General features: G+C 38.9%; 1 protein-coding gene across 2 annotated transcripts in view; it reads left to right on the top strand.

Moving 5' to 3' along the window:
• LOC107687011 (inactive phospholipase C-like protein 2) overlaps positions 1-17,594 on the top strand; it is a 70,494-nt gene that overhangs the window by 33,898 nt on the left and 19,002 nt on the right. Inside the window, exons 1-2 of one of the 2 annotated variants that reach the window (XM_016484152.1) lie at positions 10,438-10,451; positions 10,761-13,250. In XM_016484152.1, coding sequence (XP_016339638.1) covers positions 10,812-13,250 — 2,439 coding nt within the window. In that variant the 5' untranslated portion in view covers positions 10,438-10,451; positions 10,761-10,811. Of the gene's footprint in view, positions 1-10,437; positions 10,452-10,760; positions 13,251-17,594 lie in introns of those variants that run through there. The other variant, XM_016484151.1, reaches the window with a different exon arrangement.

Here is a 17,594-nt window from a genome sequence, read left to right as displayed (position 1 = left end):
AAGAACAACATTAACAACAGGAGGATGGAGGACGCTGTGCTCGGAGCTGTGTTTTTGTTGTGTCTCGCAGGTTTCACAATAATGGACATGGAAAGTCGACGTATACGTAAAGCGATTGAAAGAACGGAAAGGAGGACTAAGAATCTCCAACGACAACTGGCAGTGCTACATTTGCTACAAGTGCCTGCACTTCAGCGTCCGTCCATCTATCGCTGTTCTCCATACTTGCGAAATAAGTTGACACAATGTTTACAGTATGTTTACACGGCGTTTTAAATCATGGCGGGTGAGGGGGTTTTCGTACGCGTTTGGCCAATCAATGTCTACTTGCGTCACGGGTAGTACCAGTTGTGCTGGTTAGACCCTGCTCCGGAGCAGGAGCTAATTTGGTTCTCGAAAAAGGCAATCCGGTACTAAAATCGCACCCAGTTCCGGCGGTGCGAAAACGCCAAAAAGTGGGTAGTTCCACAATTAGTTCTGGTACTATGAAAAGGTTTCCGCGGTGCGAAAGGCCCTAAAGTTGTATCGGGCTACCAAAATGTATCATCGCCCTGTCCTTAAAAAGTCTTCAATTTAGTGGTATCAAAGTCTTATAGGCCTACCTTAAATGGTATAAGAAAAGTCTTATTTATAATAATAATTTATAATTATAATTTCAAGAGGTCTTACATTTGAGGATGGAAAGACAAGATTTGCGATATGGCTTAATGTGATGATTAAGGCTATGATTTCATTTCATAAATGAGTGCTACACATTTCAAAGTCAAAACACGGTGCGGGTGTTTTTATATGAATGTGTCTCTAAAGGGAACCGACTGTCCTCAGAAAAGTTTCGATGGCATTTTAATTCCATCTTAGCCTGATAAAGTAGCGTTTATGAGCTTGGTACAGATTCGTGTACAGCCATTACCGGGGAAACCTATATTTCTGCCGTTTCAAAAGCCCCACCTAGTGGCAGAGAATGAATTTGCATTTTCAATAAGCCCGTCTGCTGCTCTTTCAGACCAAGCAGCAACCTTCCGGTATCTCTCTTGAAACCAACACGGAAGTGACTTAAACTGCAATTCATCGACTGGCCGCTAGAGACTGGTTCCAAAACGGAGTCAGTCCCATAGACTCCCCATGTTAAAATGGCCAACTTTACAGCAGAAAAAAATATTTTTACAGACTAGTACAAAAAGTGGTTTTGGTCTATATAGCTAATTTTGCCCTTCATGACAGCTGTGAGTGGGGTGCATTTTTTTTTTAACTCATCCGTTTAAATTATATTAAGCCTTAAAGTTCTGCATAATTAAGGGCGTGGCCATTTGAGTGACAGGTGGATTGCTGCTGCGGTCACCACCGTCGAGCTAGGTGGGCGTGGTTTCAGCAACCAGCTCCACCGACGTCCCGGCCTCTTTGCCAATTTTCAATTATCCAGGAGTGACGTGCTGCCAAGATGGCGACGGCCTGCTCCGCCCACTTTAGGCTTCAAAAATGCTCTTCAGAAACCTACGGGTGACGTCACGGACACTATGTCCATATTTTTAAACAGTCTATGTTTCAGACCAATGCAAAAATTGACCCATGTTTTTACGCAGCAAACACGCAGAGTTGTAAATGTGAAAGAAGCTAATGTGCCTCCTAAAAATCTAAACAAATAAGACAGTAACATATATATTTATATGTTTTAATTTAATATAATAATTTATTTGTTTGACTTGTCCTTTTCTTAAAAATGGTTTAAAGGCTGAAATGTGATGTTTATCATTTTATAAGACTTTTTGTTTTTGTGGAAACCTGTATCTGAACAGCAAATCATGTCACTTTATGATTTAATATGTCGCCATAGACATTGCCCTATACTGCACACAGTGTTAATTTTATTTGTGCAGGCCTTAAAGGAGTAGTTCACTTTCAAATGAAAATTTCCTGATAATTTACTCACCCCCATGTCATCCAAGATGTTCATGTCTTTCTTTCTTCAGTCGAAAAGAAATTAAGGTTTTTTGAGGAAAACATCCCAGGATTTTTGTCCATATAGTGGACTTCAAAAGAGTTACCAAACGGTTGAAGGTCCAAATTGCAGTTTCAGTGCAGCTTCATAATCCCAGCCGTGGAATAAGGGTGTTATCTAGCGAAACAATCGGTCATTTTCGGAAAAAAAAATAAAAATGTATATATTTTATAAACACAAATGCTCATCTTGCACTAGCTCGACTTCACACATTATGTAATCACATTGGAAAGGCCACGTGTGATGTAGGCGGAAGCACCGACCCAGCGTTTACAAAGCGAACATGCAAAGAAAGTCAAACGCCCTTTACAAAAAAAGGTAAAACAAAGATGTCTGTCGATTTTGAAGTTGGAGGAGAAAATGAGATGGTTTTCACCCTACCCTAACTTTCTGAACTGGAGTACACAGACGAAGAGCTGACCGCGTGTGACCTTTTCAACGGGATTACGTAATACGTGAAGACGCACATGTGCAAGCAGAGCTAGAGCAAGACGAGCATTTGTGGTTAAAAAGTATATAAATGTTTATTGTTTTAAGAAAATGACCTATGGTTTGGCTAGATAAGACCTTTATTCCTCAGCTGGGATCGTGTAGAGCCCTTTGAAGCTGCTCTGAAACTGCAGTTTGGACCTTCAACCGTTTGGTAACTGTTGAAGTCCACTATATCAGGGGTAGGCAAGTTCGGTCCTAGAGAGTTCAGCTCCAACCCTAATCAAACACACCTGAACAAGCTAATCAATGTCTTCAGGATTACTAAGGCTATAGGCAGGTGAGTTTTTTTTTCAGGGTTGGAGCTGAACTCTGCAGGACTGCGGCTCTCTAGGACCGAACTTGCCTACCCCTGCAATATATGGACAAAAATCCTGGGATGTTTTCCTCAAAAACCTTAATTTCTTTTCGACTGAAGAAAGAAAGACATGAACATGGGGGTGAGTAAATTATCAGGAAATTATAATTTGAAAGTGAACTACTCCTTTAAAAAGGGTCATAAAAAGCCTTAAATTGATTTTTAAAAAACCTGCAGATACCCTGTAAATAGTGAAATAATATCGTTCCTTGATATTTGTTGATATTTGTGTTTTGAAAATGTTTTTGATTGACATTTTGACTCCTATCCTAGTTTCTATATTTTTAAAAAATTGTCTTTTTTAGCTGGCCTAGTTACATTTATTTCGGACTACCAAAATCTGAAGAGTGCCTGCCCGAAGGGCTACCAGGGATTTTAAAATTTTGCGAGCCCTGGGAATGCTGCTGAGGGTATCCATGAATCATTCATTTGTGTTAAAGGAATAGTTCACCTAAAAAAATGAAAATTTACTCACCCTCGGGCCATTCAAGATGTAGATTAGTTTGTTTCTTCATCAGAACAGATTTGGAGAAATTTAGCTTTACATAACTTTCTCACCAATGGATCCTCTGTGAATGGGTGCCGTCAGAATGAGAGTCCAATCATCTGATAAAAACATCACAATAATCCACAAGTATTCCAGCATCAATTAACATCTTGTGAAGTGAAAAGCTCCTTGTTTGTAAGAACAGAATCCATTATTAAGATGTTTTTAACTTCAAAAATACAAGTCCTCTATCCATAATACTGCTTTTTCCAGTGAAAAAGTCATCTCTTATAAATCAGGAGAGAAATATGCACTGATTAAGAACCGTTTACAAGTGAAAACAGTCCAAACAGTTCTACACAAATATGTCTGGATTTTGATGTGAGAGGACAACAGGGGATGGACTTTTTCACTAGAGGACTCGTATTTTAGCCAAAAGCGATGATTTAAAGTTAAAACGCCTTAATGATGGATTTGTTTTTTTACAAACATGCAGCTTTTCACTACACAAGACATTAATTGATGGACTGGACTGGACTGTGTTTGGACTGTTTGGACTCTTAATTCTGACGGCACCCATTCAATGCAGAGGATCCAATGCTGAGCAAGTCATCTAATGCTTACCAATGATGTAATTTCTCCAAATCTCTTCCAGTGGAGAAACAAACTCATCTACATCTTGGATTGCCTGAAGGGTGAGTAAAATTTTAAGTTTTGGGTGAACTATTCCTTTAACCTGGGTCCTCCTTCAGCTCGGCCCACATATGCTGTTGTAATGGAAACTGTGAAACTGAATTCAGCTCAGATAGACTTTGCGCTGTTTGTTCTCCTGTGTTAACCCCTTGGGAAACAAGGTGAGAAGAGTTGTTGTTTCTACTCCTGTAAAGGTACTTACTGAGCATCCACTCCTTCTTCTCCCAAAGGAAGTAGCAAGTACGTGCAGGGCTATCCAGCGTCCTACTTCCACAAGGTAGGTGGCCTTGATATGTGGCCGTACTGCATTCTGGGTAATCAGCAGGTCACCTTTACTGAGCGGTTTAAATACAATTACACACGCATCTCCTTTAAGCAGTCAAATGTTCCATTCAGACGTGTGTTCTGATTTGATTGTAAGATTCTTCATAATCCAATTGACTAAATATTAAGAAGGGAAGAAGGTCTTTATAGAAAAACAGATTAGCATAAACCAATTTAAGATTGCATCTTAGGCTTTTGGAAATGTAATGTTCTTACAGAAACAGTTCAGATCTCAAGAACAGCACTTTCAAACTCTGTGGAACATCAGGTACAAAAGAACAGCGACATCAAATGCCAAGCACACACAGCACAATCTAGACAACAGAGTGCAGTGACAGTTTACATAGTGCATCTGTCAATCAGAGTCAAGCTGGGTTTATTCTCTTTACTCCTCTGCATGGAAAAGAAACTGAATACTCTAGCCTTTGCATTTTGGCAGCAAGACTAAGAAAAAGTCTTTTATGCTTTGAGGCCTAAAGTTCTGGTCCATTGGTGCATCAGGAGAGATCCAAAGGCTCAGAGGTGCTCAGTGGGTTGAGCAGTTTTATAGCTGCGCACCCGTGCTGGATGTATTTTTAGCAGTGCGTGGGTTAAGCCATTGCAGGGGCGGCCCGCGTCACATGCCAGAGGAACCCTCACGTAGCAGAACCAAGCCAAGTCTTCTGTGCTAAAAAAAGATGCTTTAATATTTCCACTATCTAAACTCTACTCAAGTCTCTGTAAGCCATAGCTGTCAATTATTCCACCCACCAGCTATCCCACATTCATTGTGTGTGCATTTGTGTACGTGTGTATGTTTCAACAGCAATTAAGGCGCATTTGCATACAGTTGCATTTTACAAACAGCATTATAAATATTGAAACAGTCGGAAAGAGAAAAATCTACATCACATTGGAAAAGAGCATTTGAGCCCTGCGTCCTCTTTTAAAAAAGAGTGAGACTGATTACTTAAATCAGTATTGATTAGTTCTGAATAAAATTGAAAAACTGGGAACAATGGGAAGGGGTGAGGACATGTATGAGTTTCCTAATCATAAATGCGCACTCATACACACACATATCACTGCATTGGAAGTACAGCAGAATTGGTTTGTCTGCTGCCTGTCAGCTGCGGTGAGATGATATATGAGGAATTAAATAGCGTCTAACCTGTACAGCGATTTTCCTCTAATCAGAAAGGATCTGCAGGTATAAGTGGAGAATGAAAATGGGCCATTCTGCAGGATATTAGTCTTATGTATGGAGTTAGTCCTGTCTCATTCTGGACTCTGGCTCTAGGTTGTCACTCACCTGTGAACTCACTTACACTACCTTATGCAGGTAATATAATGCTGATATACAGTGTATAATATACTGATATTAATGATCAATCTGTCTATCTTAGAATATAAATAGTTTTGTTTTTGTTATCACTGCTGAAAAAATTCTTAGCAGGTTTAAGCTGGTCTCCCATTCTGACCAGTTGAAAAGTACTCGGTACTCAAAACCCCTCTAAAACCAGGCTGGGATGTTAGACAAGCTCAGATGTTTTTTCTTCAGTTGTTAATAAGAACTATTGAACACATGCTTGAATGGAGTGGACAAAATGAAAATTTTCAGTGCTTGACATCAATTCCATTCCCTCTCTGTAACTCCCACCATGTTCTCTTTTACTCACTCTTAACACTCTGTTTCTTTCTTTCTCTCAGACTGTTGGTCTGCAGTCTGGGATTGTGTTTCATTTCCCCAGTCTGTAATTTTAGCTGGGCAAATTTGCTAAAACTGGCTCTGGTACATTTTTAACATACAGTACACACAAACTTGAATAACACAACACACACATACAAAGACACAATACACGAACACAAGGGAACTGTTTAATTTCATTGGGCAAACAACTACTAAATGCCATTACAAATAATCACTGTGCTTCTGTAGTAGTGTGTATTACAGCAAGAAAGATTCACTCTTGCATGTGCTTTAATAAATGTCAGATAGATGAGTGGTCTCTGTGCACACATATGGGTGTAAGCAAGAAGCTTATTGCTTTTACAAAATGACCGTAACATCAGTATGAATACATCAGTATTCTTCAAAATAAATAGTTACATTTATTATTAATAATAGTATTTAGATTTAGATTTGCAACAGATTTTTGCCATATGATATAGTTAATTAATCTGTTCACTGTGCTTTATGTGAATGCCGAACAACATAATTTGGCACATTAGAATTCAACTGATTTGAAGTTCAGTCGTTTGATTTTGTCTCAATTGCAATTTAGAGTCAGTCAATCTGTTTTATATGCATAGGTGTTAGAAAACTTTTTTTTAATTTTTTTTTTAGTATAGTGTTCCTATAGCTCAAACAGAATGACATTAGGCATGCTAAGGTCATGGATTTGATTCCCAGGAAGGCATAAACTGATAAAATTGTATACTTTGAATGCACTGGCCGGTTTTGGATAAAAGCATCTGCTAGATGCATGAATGTAAGTGTATATAATGGAACACATTATGCAATATAAATATCAAATCAAACCTCATACCATTAGGGCTTTTGCTTTCAGAAGTGACACAGTGTCTATAAAGCACACCCACACACTGATACCATGCTCAGATCCATTTACACAGGCCAGTCATTTGCCTCCTGAGGGATGATTCCATCATAATGCATACACTGAATGAGTTCAGACCTTCTGACCAATCAGAAGACTCAAAAGTATTGTGCTGAAATTGGGCCAGGTTGATAATCTCTAAGAAGTTTCTGTGAACATATTCTGTGTAGGTAATTACTGACTCAGAACAGATGCTCAGTTTATTTGTGTTAACTTAATTCCAAAGTTACAGAATTCACAACTAATTAAAGTACTGCTAAACTGAATGATTAAGTGTATTTAATTGGCAATATAAAGTAAAATTTCACAGAATGTTGTGAGGAAAAAAATTACATATCGGCTGTCTAAACAAAACATGTCAATGAAACATCTGCATCCAAAAATGGAAAAAAGAATACAGAATGTCGAGAGACAGAAACCTGTTAAAGGATTTATATTATAAATAATATGCTATGCCTATAACTCTGCAGAAACCTTGACTGCAACCTGCATTGCAGCTGAAAGAGAAGAATCACACTCACACGCACACACCATAACTGATTTACAGGCACTGAGACATGTAGCACATGACTGGGTGCTGTGCACATACATTAATTCACATACAGATGCGATTGAGCTGGTATGACCAGTGCGGTATCTCAAACAGCACTCTAATTGGTCCCTCTGGAGAAGAAACGTGCACAAGCTGGAAAAACATAAAAATAATCCCAAAAACATGAGGCGAGTGCACAGCAGATAACACAAGAGAGACCCCTCCTGTTCTTATTAACACATACACAATCTGTATGCTTAGTTTAGATACTTTTATATGAACGTTTTTAAAAGTCTTTAATGTTTTTAAAGACCTACACTCTCGGGAAAGACTTACACTCTCGGGAAAAAAGATACAAAGCTGTCACTGGGGTGGTAGCCTAATATGCAAAAGCTAAAAAGTGCATCTTTGTGCCTTGTTTACCCCTACACTCTTAAAAATAAAGGTGCTTCAAAAGGTTCTTCAAGCGATGCCATAGAAGAACCATTTTTGGTTCCACAAAGAACCATTCAGTCAAAGGTTCTTTAAAGAACCATATCTTTCTTACCTTTTTATAATCTGAAGAACCTTCTTTTGCCACAAAGAACCTTTTGTGAAACAGAAAGGTTCTTCAGATGTTAAAGGTTCTTTATGGAACCATTTAGACAAAAAGGTTCTTCTATGGCATCGTGAAGCACCTTTATTTTTAAGAGTGTAAATGATACAAATAATTACCTTAAAGGTACATATTCGTATTTTAAAAGTACATATTAGTGTCTAAAGTATACATAATAGTATTTTTTGAAAGGGTACCGCCCCAATGACAGTCCTGTAGAGAGTGTAAGCGGGGGTTGAGAGTTATATGAACTCTTCTGATTTGTGCTTTGACAGTATGTGCATGTTTGCAACATTACCAGTATCATTTCAAGTGTATGTCAGAATCGTTTATGCTTTCATGTGTTTTATCCTATTTTTCAGTGTCCTTCATGGTAGCATGACAATTAACCTATTTGAACTTTATCATTATGTGTGTCCTTAGCTGTGATTTGAATCAGTTGCACAGTAATACCATTTGCGACTGTTTTTTTTAATCAACTGTGTTTATCAAAAACACAGATATAAATCTTTACATGCAAAGGCTCCTTTTTTGATATTCACCTATACTTCAAATGAAGCAATTAGCCTTCCTAGCAAATGTCTATGTGTTTGTTTTTATTTTGAGCCACAGCATGAAAATAACTGTTTACTTAGAATAACCTGCTCATTGCCTAAATCAAAATATCAATCCAACTAAACATAAGTTGCTCAGAGGTTGTGTTTCTTCGCTCACAAGTTCTCACTGATATGTCATTTAATATTTATCACTGATATTTTCATTTTATATTTATACTGCACAGTTTTGCTTCTCAAGTTAAATTATCTTGTTTTAAGGAGTTTCCCAATTTTTTCTGGACAGCAAGAGACAATACTGATTAAGAAGTCTCCATTTAATGTCATTGCTGTCTAGGAGAAACAATAAAGGCATTAAAGAGATCTCATTTGTTTTTTCTTTCCTATAGTCACATATTAGGAGGAACAGACTATTTGATAAGGATATGTTTGTGTATTCCTGTAGCAGACACACTGACACTTTGACTAGTGTAAATAGCTGTGAGTGAAGACAGTCGTACTCCTTCTCATGCCTCGTATGTGGATTTGCGTAGATAAATGTTCTGTTATCCTTTAAAATGAAGGTCAGTGCAGCATCATTCTCTGTCAGCTTGGTGCACTCTCACCCTTAACCTCTCTGTCTTCTTCTCTCAATTACTCCTCATCACATGGACACGCTTTCAAACATTCGCTGACATTGTCATTCTCATTCAGGAGCAGTCTGCATGCAGACACCCTTCAGCAGTTCAATGCAAACACAGCTGTGTTATAAAACAAGGCTATTGCACAGACAACCCTCACGGATCCACTCCCACTAACATGCACATGGCTTGGTGAAATGACTTCCTGTGCAGCGATGCCAAAATAATCCAAGTGCTGAAATAAGCTCAGAATTTTCCAGGAAGTGAAATACAACCCTCAACCTTTTGAACTAAGTTGCCTGGTACCAGACATTGTATTCTCTGAGTTTCTTTTGCTCATTTCATCAGGTCTCTAGCACAAATCATTACAAGCCTGTTTGGTTTAACCAATGGTGGGAGTTGGGACAGGACTATCTGTTTTAAAATAAATATAAAGCTTATATACAATTAAAAAGCTAATATAATTCATTATGAAGTGTTGAAAATTTGTGTCATTAAGCATGTTGTCATGGATCTCATTTACACAAAACATGCTTAATTTTCAGATGAACATTATTGAAAGTAAGATAACTTGCAGTTCAGAGAGAGTAAGATGCTAATAACCGCTCTGACGGATTCAGTGAGTTCATTCAGTGAAGGATTCACTAATTCAGACTCCTGAGGTTGTAAGTCAGATTTTATTCATTAAAAGAACTTGTTCAAAAGATTAATTTGTTCATTAATGACACTATTTTATCTGTGTTATATTTATTGTATTTGCTAGCATTTTTTGGTAAGTTCAGTCTCATCTCATCATTTAATGCAGCCTTTAAAGTGTGTGGTTTGACAGTGTATGTTCATGTGTGTCTAGAGTACATGAATTTCAGAACAGACCTCTTCATCAGAGGTGGGTTGATGTGATATAGGCTTCATATGGTTTTGATCTGGCTGAAGACTCCCCTGGTATTTCTCCCTGTGTGTGCTTTGACTTGGAAAGACTCTAGAGCAGGAGTTCATATTTAGATCAAGTAATCAGATCTATTTTGATGTTTCTTCTGGCAGTGAACATATTCATCTCTGATCTTCTGTGTGTGCATGCTGCTTTTGCTGGTATGAGATTGGTAGTGTCTCATCTGTGAAGAAACTTTATAACTTTTATTAAAGCTGAAGAGAACAATTTTTTATCGTTGATCTTTAAATATCACAGCACGTTTCTTTCTTTTATGTGTAGGTGTAATTGTTTTTTTTGGTCGTTAACAGAGGTTATATGTTAAAAGTTTGATTTAAGTGGCTTATCTGCTATTGACTGCTCTTTCCTGTCTGTTCTATATTGATTGCTGTGTGACATATGACATTGATCTGTAGTAAATGGGTACTTTAGATTTAAGGCATTGATAGTGTTTTTTTTTTTAATATGCATTCTAGCATGTTCCATAGCTTTGATAACCTATATAATAAATCATTATATGTCATGTTTGCTTTTTAGATTGCCTGTGTCAGATATACTTATCAGTCTTCTTTGTACTCTTTCTGCAGGATGGTTCAAAACAGAGGCAGGCAAGGAAGAAGACTGTCTCATTTAGCTCCATGCCAAGTGACCGCAAGATGAACAGCACAGCCGCCTGCATGGCCTTCATGATGGAAGGCTGTGAGATGAAGAAATTTCGCTCCAATTCTCGCATGTACAGTCGTTACTTCCTGTTGGACCCTGACATGCGCTGGCTCCGCTGGGAACCATCGAAGAAAGACTCAGAGAAGGCAAAGCTTGAGATCAAGAGCATCAAAGAAGTTCGATTGGGAAAGAAAACACCCGTCCTACGCAGCAACGGCCTCTCGGATCAGTTCCCGGATGAGTGTGCGTTCTCAATTATATATGGAGACAACTACGAGTCCCTGGATCTGGTTGCCAGCACGGCAGATGTGGTTAGCACCTGGGTGATGGGACTGCGGTACCTGGTCTCATATGGGCGGCACATGGTGGGCGTAGTCGAACCCAGTCAACCCAGTGTAAGAACGTCCTGGATTGGGTCCATGTTTGAGCTAGCTGATCCAGAAAGGCAAGGACACATTGACCTGTTCCGGGCCACCCAAATCATCAAGGGTCTCAATCCTGGCATGAGGGAGTCTCGTATTGAACTGAAGTTCAAAGAGCTACAGAAGGCCAAGGACTGCTATGGTGAAGGCATTGATTTAGACATATTTGTAGAGGCCTACTGTGAACTGTGCACACGTCCTGAGATCTTTTTCTTGCTGGTGCAGTTCTCCAGCAACAAAGAGTACCTGGACTCCAAGGACTTGATGCTCTTTGTGGAGGTGGAGCAGGGAGTCGAGGGAGTCACCGAGGAAATGTGTCGGGAGATTGTGCGCAAATTCGAACCCTCCGCTGAAGGACGTGACAATGGCTACTTGTCCATAGATGGCTTCACACACTACCTCCTGTCATCCGAGTGCCATATTTTTGACCCACAGCACAAGCATGTTTGTCAGGATATGGCACAGCCCCTTTCACACTACTACATCAACTCTTCTCACAATGCCTCACTTTTGGAAGATCACTATTGGGGCTCATCAGACCTCAGCAGCTACGTTCGGGCTCTACGCATGGGTTGTCGAAGCCTGGAGGTTGTAGTCTGGGATGGCGTTGACTGTGAGCCCGTGGTCTATGTCCGTAGCTCTGTTGCCTCCCAGCTGGCCTTTTGTAAAGTTGTAGATGTCATTAACCAGTATGCCTTTGAGAGTTCAGAGTATCCACTAATCCTCTGTCTTGTCACACACTGCAGTGTTCCCCAGCAGAGGGTCATGGCTCAACACCTGAAGAAGATCCTTGGGGACAAACTGCACATTGAGCCTCCCAATATGGAGGATCACTACTTGCCCTCCCCTGAAAAACTCAAGGGAAAGATACTCATCAAAGGAAAGAGCCTGCCTTCAGACTCACAAGACTCTGAAGGGGAGGTCACGGATGAAGAAGAAGGCTTTGAGATGTCCAGGAGAATGATGGGTGGAGACGATAAGGACCAGCTCAACGGGATTGGCTGCAAACAGTTACGACTCTGCAAAGAACTTTCTGACCTAGTCACCCTCTGCAAGTCTGTTCAGTTCCGCGACTTTGAGACATCGAAACGGGAACAGAAGCATTGGAAGATTTGCTCCTTTAATGAAGTTGATGCCAACCGCTTTGCCAATGAGTTTCCTGAGGACTTTGTCTCCTATAATAAGCGATTTCTGTCACGGGTGTACCCTACACCCATGCGCATTGATGCTAGCAACATGAATCCACAGGACTTCTGGAAGTGCGGTTGCCAAATTGTGGCCATGAATTACCAGACTCCAGGTTTGATGATGGATTTGAACCTTGGTTGGTTTAGGCAAAACGGCAACTGCGGCTATGTCCTGCGTCCAGCCATAATGCGTGAGGAGGTGTCGTATTTCAGTGCCAATGCTCGTGACTCACTTCCTGGAGTCTCAGCCCAACTTCTCCACATCAAGGTGATCAGCGGTCAAAACCTACCAAAGCCTCGAGGCTCAGCTGCTAAAGGTGACGTGGTAGAGCCGTACATCTACGTGGAGATCCATGGAATTCCTGCAGACTGCGCAGAACAACGCACAAAAACTGTCTCTCAAAATGGTGACAATCCAATTTTTGATGAAAGCTTTGAGTTCCAGATCAACCTTCCCGAATTGGCTGCTTTGCGTTTTGTTGTCCTTGATGATGACTACATTGGCGATGAATTTATTGGCCAGTACACCATTCCTTTTGAGTGCCTGCTTCCTGGTTACCGGCACGTACCACTGCAGTCACTTACAGGGGAGTTTTTGCCTAACACCACACTGTTCGTTCACGTTGCCATTACAAATCGGCGAGGTGGGGGCAAGGCCCATAAGAGGGGTCTCTCTGTAAGAAAGGGTCGTAAAGCAAGGGAATACACCTCCACTAAGACCACAGGGATCAAAGTGGTAGATGAGCTCTTCAGGGCATCAACCCAGTCACTACGGGAAGCAACAGACCTACGGGAAAATGTGCAGGTATAAATTCTGTCTTTTCAGGGTCAGTGTTTTTCAGATTTTGTTGTTCGAGTCTGTTTGCACTGAATTTTTTGAGAAATTGCACTGACAGCAACCACTGATATTGAAAGTATTAGTGATATTTGTAGTTCATTAGATGATACTATCTGATGTTCTTTTCTCATTAGAGAGCAAAGTTCCTTCCTCTTCACATTTAAATAAACCAAATAATAAATGTTGTGCCAAAGCACAAAATGTATTTGGTATGAAATGTGAAATTTGCTTGCAATGTCATATGAAGGTCTTACAAAGAAAAAAATGATAAATTCCTTCCCTGTTGACTGGCATCAGCTGCCACTTACAGTTTTTACAAGCTGCCTTGGCCCTACAGGCAGTTCATGGGAGGTAAAGGGGATGTAACAAGGATTATGACAACACAGTATTGAAAACACGCTTTAAAATTGCCTTGTAGTCAGGGACAGGTAGAAAGTGAGAGAGAGAGAAAATACAAGATACAAGAAAGAAACCAAGTGGAAGCTTTTGTTGTTGAGCTCATTAGTAATGCCTTTAAAACCAGATCCTCTCTAACGATGTTTTCACATCTTTTAAAAAATGCTTGTGCTTTTACAGATGAGAGAATTTAGTGAGACTGCTGATGTTTTTCAAATGCTAGAATGTTAAATGATTAGTTCACTTCCAGAATAAAAATTTCCTGATAATTTACTCACCCCCATGTCATCCAAGATGTTCATGACTTTCTTTCATCAGTCGAAAATAAATTATGGTTTTTGAGGAAAACATTCCTGGGGATCAATGGGGATCAAGGGGTTGAAGGTCCAAATTGCAGTTTCAATGCGGCTTCAAAGCACTGGAAAGGTCACGCGCAGTTAGCTCTTCGTCTGTGTACTCCATTTCAAAAAGTTAGGGTAGGGCGAAAAACATCTATTTTTCTCCTCCAACTTCAAAATCGTCCAACATCGTTATTTGACCTTTTTTTGTAAAGGGCGTTTGACTTTCTTTGCACGTTTGCTTTGTAAACACTGGGTCGGTACTTCCGCCTACATCACGCGTGACCTTTCCAACGTGATTACGTAATGTGTGAAGTCGAGCTAGTGCAAGATGAGCATTTGTGGTTAAAAAGTATATAATTATTTATTTTTTTTTTAGAAAATGGCCATTCGTTTCACTAGACAAGACCCTTATTCCTCAGCTGGGATCGTGTAGAGCCCTTTGAAGCTGCTCTAAAACGGCAATTTGGACCTTCAACCCATTGGCCACCATTGAAGTCCATTATATGGAGAAAAATCCTGGAATGTTTTCCTCAAAAACCTTAATTTCTTTTTGACTGAAGAAAGAAAGACATGAACATCTTGGATGACATGGGGGTGAGTAAATTATCAGGAAATTTTTATTCTGGAAGTGAACTAATCCTTTAATCATGCTTTTTCATTGATTACTGGTGGAGGAGTAAAATTGCAGGGTTATAAAGGCAATTCATCATTCCAGTTCATGTCATGAAATATTGGGTGCAAGCTGCAAATAATATTGATTTCAAATGACTCTTGCTCAGCAGATGTAACATCTTGTCCTCTAGCACATGGTCCTAATTTAAGAAGACTAAAACCTCAAAGGACATCCCATTAGATGATTAGAGACAGAAAACATAAGGCCAACTCGAGCTGTCCTTCTGCTCTGGATCTCTCCCTTGTCTTTGAATTTGTGCGCATATGCATTGTGTTATTTCATTTCATTTCATTCCTATTCCACAGATCTGTGTTTTGCATACCCTTATTGTCTTATATTGTCCATTTCTCTGGTTTTGCATATGTTCACACAGCTGACCTAGTTTTTTATATCAATGTTTCTAGTCTACTTTATTTAAATGAAATGAAAGCTTACATTTACATTTATGCATTTGCTTATAGTGCATTTAATGTTTACATAATATATGCTACATACTAACATACTCTACTGATTTGCAGCTGATGTTGGGTGTTTAGTTGTGTATTTTACATATAGATTGCCGTTGCCATCATCTAATGCTCATTTAAAGTTATATTTAAAAACACTAATAATTTAACATAATATAACACTGTTAAAAGTAATCTTTAGCAAATTTTATAATGAATATCCTTTTTTTTTGTATTGTACATTATAATGTGGTGTTGCCTAAATTAACTTGCAGCACTTTTTTATTTTTTATTTATTAAGACAAAATAATCTGGAAATGTATTGGTTATCAGCCATAACATTAAAATATAATTGTCACTTTTTGGTATTTTGTAATGTACAGTAGGTGCATCCATTTTTTAAATCATGTTTTATCTAAAAAATACTTTTAGATAATTGATGCTAAGATTACAATTGCATTTTGAAAATTGAAAGAAAAACAAACTTACACACTATTGCCTTTCTAATATTTAAATGATTTATATAAATTGAATTTCAAATTCATTTAAAACTTCTTTAAGAAAGCCAGAATTTGGCCTTCTAAAACTCACTGCAATTCAAACAATGAATTAGTTTTCTATTAGCCGGTTTCTCCACTGATTACTGTTGTGAGAAACTGATGCGTGTCCACTAAAGAGGAGAGAAGAAGGGGGGAGGGTGCAGGAAAACACTCTTTCATGCTCAAGTGTGGAAACAGTTAGAGGGAACACACTGAACAACACTAGTCACACACTGCAGAATGTCTATAGGGTTGTAATGCTGCTATTAAGAATGTATGTGTTGTGTAACGCTTTATTTCGTTCTGCTGTATCTTGGAATAAGATCAGGGAAGACGAGTGCAGAGCACAAAGCGCCAGGTGATGCTGTTCTTGGCAGGATGTTATTCTGCTCTATCATTTGTAAAGTTTCAACATCCAGCTGTCTGCTGCTTCCTCTTTCTCCATGTCTCTCTCACACACTTAAACAGCAAGAATGGTCTTCATGGTCTCCATGGTGTCATAGCAATCCCACAGGAAGCACTCTTAGTGTAGAATGATCTGTCACTGCTGTGAACCGCACTTTGAGACTAATGAAATAACTTCAGCACACACACAGACTCACAGAGACCAATGTGAATATGCAGATGATTAGATAATGGTTCTTTGGTATGGGTACTTTAACATTTTTATTTTTAAAATCACATCTTGAACTATTTTCGTTTCACAAAGCCATTTGTAAATATGGCTTGTGTGTCAGTTTTAAATGTGATGCTATCGGCCTATCACGAGAAAGTGATCTTTCAATGCGGAGAAAAAAACACTAGTCAGGCTTGTATTGCAACCATACTGAAGTCTGATTCTAATCTAAATCTGCTCAGCTTTAAATATGCACAAATTAGCGTGCACAACACACAGAGTTTACTATGCACACTGTCATGAGTCAGCACTTTTGACTAGCATAACATCCTGTCTAAAGTTAACATGCCTTTTCTAGACTCAGCTTTATAATTGTGTCTAAACCACAGAGCCAGTAAGTGGATGAATTAGACTTGTGCTGCAGTGTTTAATAGGTAAATATGAGTATTTCATGGCCATAGACAGCTTTATTGCTCAACGGCAATGATAAATCACAGCTGTCATAGTGTGAGAACTGTGAACTGTAAGAGCATCTATGGAGTTCCATACTTCTGCTTTAACTGCTTTTTACTAGATTACATATTTGCATAATTATAGCACAGTTTTTGTGATTTGATAATCGCGTTAAACCATATCGCATTCTCAGGCATTGTTCGCCTTAATAAAAAAGTTATCCGCCAATTAGCATGTAGCACTGTTTCATGTACTCGTCAGCACTGATTTTTACTTGCATTTGGCGTTTGATGAGTGCTCAAAGTTGCTTCTTTATAGGAAATGTGATTTATGTCATGATTTCTGACCATTTTTCAAAAAGCAAAATGAAAAAATTGCTTGATGTGTGTGTGTGTGTGTGTGTGTGTGTATATATATATATATATATATATATATTTTATTTATTTTTTATTTTTTTCCTAGCACCCCGTTGTGGCCCACACCCCAGTTTGAAATGCCATGTTCAAAATTACTTTTGTTCCACAAAAGAAATTAATGTGTTTGGGACAACATGAGGGAAAATTAAATAATTCATTTACATTTTTGTCCATTTTATCTCACTGGCGTTTAGTAGAAATAACTAAGATATTAAGTAGATCTTCTTTGTGAATTGTTTTTCTTCATTTTTTCTGTTGGCTCACTTACTTATATTCCATATTCATTTTTATTTATGATTTGCATGTTCTCAGTGACTCATACACTCTATTTGTACCCAAATCATTGGTCACGATAGTCTGTTTTTACACTATATTTTTGATCCATTTTCACATTAGAGCTCAGCTAGGGTGACACCCCCCCCCCCCCCCCC

The sequence above is a fragment of the Sinocyclocheilus anshuiensis genome, unplaced genomic scaffold (genome assembly GCF_001515605.1).
Source record: "Sinocyclocheilus anshuiensis isolate Anshui unplaced genomic scaffold, SAMN03320099.WGS_v1.1 scaffold1287, whole genome shotgun sequence".
NCBI lineage: Eukaryota > Metazoa > Chordata > Actinopteri > Cypriniformes > Cyprinidae > Sinocyclocheilus > Sinocyclocheilus anshuiensis.
The sequence above is the reverse complement of the archived record's forward strand: the minus strand, read 5'-3'. Positions and strand labels throughout refer to the sequence as shown.